This window comes from Scomber japonicus, chromosome 18, assembly GCF_027409825.1.
Source record: "Scomber japonicus isolate fScoJap1 chromosome 18, fScoJap1.pri, whole genome shotgun sequence".
NCBI classification, from domain to species: Eukaryota; Metazoa; Chordata; class Actinopteri; order Scombriformes; family Scombridae; genus Scomber; species Scomber japonicus.
This window is the reverse complement of record NC_070595.1, coordinates 11,088,922-11,098,035: the sequence shown is the minus strand read 5'-3', so window position 1 is coordinate 11,098,035 and position 9,114 is coordinate 11,088,922. Positions and strand designations below refer to the sequence as shown.

The 9,114-nt window shown below is 39.3% G+C and overlaps 1 protein-coding gene across 1 annotated transcript; it reads right to left on the bottom strand.

Moving 5' to 3' along the window:
* On the bottom strand, positions 1-8,658 carry LOC128378647 (extracellular serine/threonine protein kinase FAM20C-like). The gene is made up of 11 exons (XM_053338214.1): positions 8,516-8,658; positions 6,662-7,159; positions 5,519-5,697; positions 3,055-3,133; positions 2,844-2,936; positions 2,504-2,619; positions 2,215-2,395; positions 1,250-1,359; positions 694-775; positions 473-532; positions 1-283 (listed from the first exon to the last, which is right to left on the bottom strand). Exons 2-11 carry the CDS (start codon positions 7,156-7,158, stop codon positions 25-27), a joined length of 1,656 nt encoding a protein of 551 aa, XP_053194189.1. The 5' UTR covers position 7,159; positions 8,516-8,658; the 3' UTR covers positions 1-24.
* Positions 8,659-9,114: the final 456 nt, after the last annotated feature.

Genomic DNA, 9,114 nt, shown 5'->3' with positions numbered 1-9,114 from the left:
ATATATTTATGATTTATCTTTTTCTTAGTTAAGGTCTTGATCATATTCTTTATCATATCCCTCCATGTCATTGTAAATGACATCTTTGTGGTGACGCTGACACATCTGCACCACCTGCAGGACGGTTGCTAGGCGTCGGTCCAGAGCAGAGAGGTGTAGTTCAGAGAGGAGCGGGGCCACGCCTGCCAGAGGATCCTGGGCCAGGGACTCCCGCATGACATCACTCAGGCGGAAGCCCGGGAGGGACAAAAGATGCAAACGGAAGAGAGTGGAGCGACGGATCCTACGAAGGTGACACTAACATTAACCAAAATAAGTTTCTTTTTGTTAATTGTAGGCACTTCAATATTAGGTTAATTCAAAGTTTTAGTACACTTTGCAACTTTATCCACTCTTGAATGAAATTGAATACTTCCTTACAATTTATTTCACCAATACTTCACTTTTAAGTGTTTAAGACACACAGTTTTACCTGCAACACTGTTGCAAGGGAGCCAGAATAGACGGCTCATCCCGAGAGTGACGCCCAAATCTGAAAAATGTTTTAAACAACATGTCAGTCATGAGAAAGTAACATAATAAAGACAATTACTGACACTTTAGTGATAAATAAAACAGATGTTGTCATTGGCTGACACACAAAGATTGTAGACCCTGAACTGAAATGAGTTGAAATATGTTCATAGTACTTACGCCCGTCCGTTATCCAAATGCAGCAGGAAAGTCTCATTGCCGAACTTCTCAAATGTTTCATAGTGGTGTCTATCCATGTTGCCTTTGAATGAAAAGCATTCATGCTTCATGTATGTAAAAATGTACAACATTATTAACTCATAATAACATCCTCAGTGCTTTCACGTGCTGTTCATATTATTAAAGGTGTTTCAAGTGTTGATGCTTGCTACACTATCTGCTGAGGTTAGCTATAATATCAGGATCAACCTTAAGTAGATGGCGGATGGCAGCGCTGTCAAAATTACCGCTGAACAGTACACAAAAATATTGTTTCTGAAAACATTTGAGGAAATAAGCAATGCACTATTATAATCTTGATGCAAATTTTATCAGCACTATCATGTTTGACAGTTTGATATGAGTTTTTTGAGTTGTCAGCCTTCTTCTTCTTTCCCCACAGTTTATTGAATAAATGATGCACACATTTGTTTTGGTCTGAGATGAGAGGTGAGATGTCTAGTGGCTGAATGCCATGTATTGAATTTAGGATATTAAAATGTCAAATGGTACTGACTCATGAGGAAGTCCAGTATAGCCATGTCTATGAGATCCACCAGTCTGGTGCCATGGTTGTAAGGAAGTGTCTGCTTCACCGTGTCACAGTAGGCTGGGTCCTTCTCCCACCTGGAAATGACAGCGCAGTTAAATAAAGTAAAAGAAAATAGATCTTGATGTCATAAATTATTTGGAATTGAATTTCACTAAAATAAACATCAAGTTATAAAAAATATTTTTGGTTTCAGTGTTTGGCTTTTTTGTCTCTTTAGCTCTTCAGTTCAGTTTTATCAACAGTCTGGCTGGCCTTGTTGATTAGCAGTTGATTTAGCAGTTGGTAATCCACTCAGTTATCTTGTGAGGCTTTTGCTAAATATTCATACTAGTACTAAAGTGGTTAAAGTCAAAGCTTTCCATTAAATAGGCTGCAGATACTTTGTATGTACAGTATCTATGGAATGTAAACTATTTGTACATAGCCAAATATTACTCACAAAACTGCTGAGGAAAAATGTCTTTAGGATTTAACATTTATTTTTATTATTGCTATTTATTTTTAATATCTAATCTACCTACTGAGCCTGATACAGTAAAAGCAAATACACGATCAATTGTAATTTGCCAAGATTCTCAAATAACAGTGTTATAGTTGATGTAATCCTGTATGTCACCTGGAAGAGATCCCAAGATCAGTACCTTGGACAGCAATTGCGACTTCATTTATGCCAAGTGACTGATCTATGGGTAGTCTTCAGCCTTTGTAATTTTTAATATATCACTTAAACCAACTTTTACCTTTTACCTTTTACCACCTTACCTTATTCATTGTGATTCACAAGCCATCTGATAGTCATAATAACCCCTGTATGTGTTGATGACAATATTGATCATGCAGATATTACACCTCTAATAGGTCTGACAGACAGACAAGTAAAAAAGAGACTTAATTTATCTGACAGACTAAGACACTTAGAGTGTACACACTGTGCCAACTTGGTTCGACTGTAGGATCGTCTCCACGGCGACCTCCAGGATCTGCGGGGAGCAAGGGTGAGGTCAGGTAGCATGGCAGCCAGGGATACCTCCAGTGCATGTGGCTGACCGCACACTGGATTCTCTGTTGAACAGTAGTACTCGCACTGGCCGTAGAAACACACGTTCCCCACTAGAGGGAGTCAGAAGTCAGAGTTTGCCCTCAGTAGTAAGGTGGTTTGCATTGACAGTATACAGTACATGCTCATGCCTGGTATATGCAAGCCTGACACAAGCATACCGGGGGAAGTGAAGAAGGTCCTAGACAGCCGGTGGTCAGTGGTAATCTCTCTGATCTCTGTGGTGACATTGATGAGTCGTCCGACTACTGGAGGGATCCTGTTAAAACCCAGCAACCTTAAACACAGAACAAGACAGAGAGATGAGAACAGGGCAAACATTAACAAGAACAGCGTGTATAATTCTAGTGCTAATTAATCACACCATATCCCTGTGAAACAAGCAGCATGATAGCCTTGTAGATGAATGAGTGTCAAACCAGTGACAGAATGGTTACAAAATGATCTGTCTACCCACCAGAACACTTGCTGACTGCTGACGGGGTGTTAAATAGTCTGTACCTGTCAAGGTGAAACGCAGAGATCTCTGCATTGTGTCTTTCAAAGTCTGAGAAGTAGAAGAGGTTTACATCTGTTTCTGCACCTCTGGATTGCCTGTGCAAAACAAACAAACACACATACACACTGAAAAAGGAAAGAACACAGGAGCAACACTAACGCTTTTAGTTAGCTTGAATGTCTGACAACCTGTTTAAGGACAGCGTGGTCTTACTTCATGGGTTTGAGCAGAGCTTGTCCGTGGTTTGGGAACGATATGAGCAGTTTAAGCTGGGTACCTCCTGTCTTCTGAACTGAAAGATATGCATAAAGTGCATATAAAAATAATTAGAAATGGACAAGTATACTGTTTGTATTATTCACTGTAGCGTATTACACCTGTTTGTCCACATGGTGGCCCATAACATAGTTTAACAACACTAGACCATCCATTTTGTACATTACTGCAATAAGTCTGGGACAAAATACTTTCTGAAATGGATTTAACTAGTTGTATTACATCATTTGATCTTTGATTGAATATTTTGTTATCTTGGAGGTCTCTTTGGGGAATATTTGGTAGGAATTCCGCCTCTATAATTCATAAGAAAGGCAATCAGTGTATCATGAGCTACTTTTGAAAGTAATTATTCTTTTTACATTTACAAGTAATCCTAAGAATGTGTTCTTTCAAGTGAATGAGTTCAATTCAAGGTCCCAGACTGCTGGAAAAAAGGGCTGCTTTGGTTGTTGCATGCCGAGCTTGGAGGAGCAAGTTCAGTACACATTTCAAAATATATGAGACATAGATGAGATGCTGAATCATAACCAGTTTCTCTCATTATTTATTTATGACATGATGATGAAGAAGATGATGATGATGATGATGGAAAATGTAGCTGAATTTAAATGTATAAAGATATATAAATTCTGTTAAACATGATAAAGAAAGGGATGACACAGCAACCAAAAAAATCTGCCTGTAGCTGAGATTAGTGCTTAATCTGCACCGTATAATACAAATCTCAATACATTATTCATTATGCGGTTTGCTGAGAGATGGGGACAGGGTGTCTGAGGATAAGCAAATACAAAATGTGCGTGAGGTGATGCAAGTAGTGTGTGTTTATGTATGTGTATGAGAGATAATGCAAGTTTGTGGGCGGATTATGTTTAACACACTACAACAAAAGGTCATGTGTGCTGCAGATTAAAGATACAATTATCTGGCTGACAAGATGTTTTTTTATGAACGTCTACAAATGTGCCAGCTGTTTAGAATTATAATTGTATTTTATGTTTAGGAGTTGGTGTCTTGTGTCACTGTGCGCACAAATGCGTGTGTGTGTGTGCAGTGCTTAATTTGCCTCCAAGGAGGAATTGCTCTTTCCATATGTTTTGTACCATAAATTGTATAAAAACATGGTCCAGTCTAGTACAGTGTAATTCCAGGCAGTAGGTTACACCATCTCAACACACACTACAGCCTCATTAACACTACAAGCTTCAGAAAAATAATATTTATAGTGCAGGGCCTATAATGTCCACACATATGTACAGTCAATTTATGACCCGCATACCTCTTCTATGTTTCGTTTTCTACCTTCTTCACATTAACTTTGCGACAAAGAGAATTTGTGGGTCATCATCATTGTGTTGAATCCTCCTCCTGGGTTTATGCTTCTATTCTGTGTAAATGTGCTTTGTGATATTAGTGTGTTTGAATTTTATATATTTTTTCTATACGTAATATTTAAAGTAAATCCTATAGCACCAATGGGACCATCAAGGGTAAAGATTAGGTCAGTTCATACATTTAGATTTGGTGTATTAAGCGATGCAGTCTTATGGAGCGAACAGCTGCTTTATATCTGTTTGGCCTTAAAGCTGCATTTTGGGACTTTTGTCTCCAACCTTAGGCAGTGAGAGTAATTATAAAAACACTGTCAACACATGCTTACGTCATAGGCTCCCCCGTAGCCTCCTCCGTTGCTACTGTTGCTACTGTAAAATGGTGGATAAATTGCTTTGAGTGTGACACAACCCCCGCAAAATAAGTCATTTCACAGCCAGAGAGTGAATATCCTGCCTGACCTGAGATTTAAAAACTCTGTATACTATGAAATACTGAGAGTGGTGATAGGCTTAATTAGCATCGTGTGAATTTGTTTGGCAAAGGCTTTGATGTAACTGACATTTAGCTACATTTATATGTATAAGTTCTTCACTGCAGGTTTAGTGGCACTGAAAATGAAGAGTTTACGCAGTGGTTATGGGTTGTTAGATTCCACTCCATAACACATTCCCCGATATGTGGCTCCTCAGACTGCCTTCATCACATCATTGTAAACATGGTGCATAGATCCAGATCCAGATTTGATATGTTAATTACTGAATTTGTTAATGTCAGGGGTGCAGGTTTTGCCAGAGCATAGATAATGTATAAAGAGTCACATCTGCACTCTGCAATATGTTTTCAAATATGCTGTACACAGGTGTGCCAGTGAGAAGCAATTTTGCCCAGCTTACACTTACACACAGTGTGTATTTTAGGAACAGAGTGATCAAAAGAAGAGAAATGAAATCATTTGTAACCCTCTACCTTCTTCAGTGTAACTTCCTGTAATGTCTCCGTTCTTTCTAAAATTTCCCTAGCCCTGTCCTCCCACCTCTTAGCCCACCCCCTCCTCCTTACTCACCAGCACTGAGGATATGCTGTGTTGCCAGATAGTGAGTCAGTTGGACCAGGTTGGGGTCCTTCCTGTTGTACAGCTCCCAGCGAGAGATGCCCAGGTGGAACCGGAGCCAGGGAGGGTGGGTCTCCACATTGCTGGTCCAATCGACTTTGTCATAGCCCTCTTCCTGACTGGCACTCTGCCTTTAAGAGAGGAAGTGAGGTGATAAATGGCAGACCCAGCGAGGATTACTGTCAAACTGAGTTTGTTACATGGGGCTACAAATATAAATGCAATGCAGGGCTAAAATGTGTAATGAAGATTAAGCAGCATATCACATTACATTCATGATAGGGATATATATTCCCAAGAGTTATCTCTAGTAATGAGACTGAAGAGCTACAATAGTTTATAGTACAATACAGTCCAGTTGTGAAATTGTGAAACACGTCTACTGTCAGGCTAGCAGCTAACATGCTCACAATGACACAATCTTAGTTTAATTTGTTAGCATACTAACACTTGCTACTTAATACACTCCACACAAAGTAAAGCTGAGGTTGAGGGAATGTTGTTAGTTTTGCAGGCACTGCACAGACACATTGACAATTCAAAATTGGATGATAAATGAAAAGTCAAAGGATCTCCAAAGTGATTATATATTATGCTGAGGAGAACATGATTATCTACCAAATTTCATGGCAATCGATCCAGTACTTGTTGAGAGATAAAAAACAAAACAAAATGTCAACCTCATGATGATGCTGGTGGAAAAGTTGGAAGATCACCAAGATTTGTGATTCGTGAATGTCTGCAATTGCAATCCATTCAATAAATGTTGAAAAATTTCAGTCTGGATCAATGTGGTGGACTGACTAACAGGCCGACATTGCTATCCCTGGAGCCACATGGCTAACATGGCATTAAGAGAGGCGTATCATGATCTCATTTGTAAATGTTCAGTTTTTGAACAGGAACATCTTAAACTCTTGGGCCTTGTCAAGAACTATTTATTTAGAAGCCAATGTTAATGAATAACCATCAAGAATGAACACAGATGCATAACAGTGGACACTTTTTAGGGGACTTTGTTAGTTGAACTTGATACATTGATTTATCCATTTTCTCCATCTGTTTCATTATCATACTGCCACCCGTTCCACTCACCACTGACTGTCATTGGTAATACTGTCTTCTTTCTCCTCCTCCTCCTCACTCCTTGTTTCCCTTGCATCTTCGTGTGTCTTCACCCTCAGTAGCCAATCATCTTCTTGCAGCTCTGGGCGTGGAAGGTTGTACAGAGGGTGTTCGAAAAGTGCCTCTAGCTTAGAACGACCATTCACTTTTTGGATAAGTTTCTTCTCTCTCTCAGTGGTGCCACTGAGGGAGTCTCTCTCTTTATGGTGTAAAACAGCATTTAGCTTGTGATGTTCTTCATTTTGGGGGCTTGTTGGCAGTTTATGTGAAGAGGAGGTGTTTGACTGATGGCGCTGGGTGTCTGTTCTCAGAGTGGAGGAGGAGGAAGAAGAAGAGGTGGGAAGGACACAGGCTGTCTGGAGGACAGAGAGACAAAACAATGCCAGAAGGAGGTGGAGAGCCAGGGACAGAAACGCCAGACCAAGATAGATGGAGCGAGTGGATCGACCCAGGTACTGTCTCACCATGCTGGAAGACAGAAAGGGAACAACAGGGGGAGACATTACAAATCCAAACAGACCATGGAGCCCTGCCAAACCCTTCGGATTATGATGAAATATTTACCACTCGTTGCATTCCACAAAATAAGAAAAACATCAGATAAAAAAAGAGCCTTAACTTTGATGTACAAGAACACACAGAGATACACACAGATCAAAGCCAATCGATATTACAAAGGCCTGAAAACCGAAAACTGATAATCAATTAAAACCAAAAATTCACTGGTTCCAGCTTCTTAAATATAATATTTCCTTGGGTCACATCTAATCAGTATTTAAAAAATCTCTAATTGTGAAGAGGGAAATTAGCTGAAATTTAATTTATATACAGTACAGTAAAGATTTTTAGACACAATATTTGGTATTACCACACCGCTGCATACTTTTACTACTATGTCCCACAGTTTTGTGAATTCTTTTGTTGAATAAAAGAGTAACAAATCAATAGGTAAAGGAATAGTTTGACATTTTGGGAGACATTTGCTTCCTTGCTCAAAGGTAGATGTAACGATTGATACTTAATCCATAACAAACTGTAAAAAGGACACTATCAGGAAGTTATGTGCTAGAAAGACCATTCTGTGGGTGGAAACATTCTCTTTCTAGAGTCTTGTGATTACAGTGATTTTTGTCAAGCAGGAAACAGAAACTCCAGGAAGTGACTCTGCATAGCTAAGAACTATTCTGTCCATTTTTGAGCTTTAGAGGTGTTCCCAGGCTTTGTGCTAAGGCAACCACATTAACACTGTTACCTCATTATGACCCCATACTACCATTACATACCACTATTACTATTCAGTAGCTGTTTGATGATCATCAGGATGAAGTTGAACACCTGCTTTAGTCTCTTCCTTACAAAACATAATTGAGACTTTATGGGATGTTTAGGAATACAAAGGACATTTCTACCTTATTTATTTTTCAGTAAAGTGAAGGAAGAATGAACAATATCCTACACACCCCAACTGCAGCTTTTGAGGGCACAGAGTTGCACTGTGCAGTATTATCTACAGTACTTCATACATAGATTATATAATGTATCGTGAGGTACTACTTTTATTCTCGGCTAAGCTTGTTCTCTTTGCTCACACACAGAAATTACACAATTAAGCAAACATTTTGATTAGTTTAGACAGGTGGATGGACACAGAAACAGGCACACATACATAGGTTCACACTCCATTAAGTAAGAAACTGTCAAATAATTATTTACATCAGATGTTCCAAAAAAAGAAAAGCTCACTGAAGAAAATCAATACATTATTGAACAACTTGCTGCTCCCATATTCCCTGTGTGGACTAGCAGGCCAGAGGAATTACTTACATCTCTTTCCCTTCAAGACCTTTTTTCTTCTCCCCCGCTCTCTATTCCACTCCTTTTCCTCTGTTAATGAGAGAGATATTCAGAGCTTGATAGCATTTCGACCGCAGATTGCATTTGTGTGTGTGTGTGTGTGTGTGTGTGTGTGTGTGTGTTTGCTGTCATGCGGTCACTGCAATCCAAACAGAAGTAAGAGGACTGGCATGTTGCGGTTGCAGTGACCTGTGTCTGCGTGACCCACAGAGGTAAATGGCAATATACTGCCAAATGATCTTTTAGTCTGCCTGGATCAATGCAGTGTGGGTGAAACTAAACAACACTGCTGTACAGAAGGCTAACACAGTATTACTGACACAATATGTGGGATCATGTTAACATCAAATAACTTGTAATTAACTCTTTTGTCCCTCTTTCATTTCTTGCCCCTACAGCAATTGTTGACACCAATCTCTTGTCTGCATGGTGAACATGAAGCTACTAAAACCAACCAGATAGCTTAGCTTAGCATTGCTTGCATTGACTGTATTTATTAATTATGTATAGTTTTATTGTTTTTAATTGATCCTGCTCCTGTAAAGCATCTTTGAGTATTGTTAAAAGTG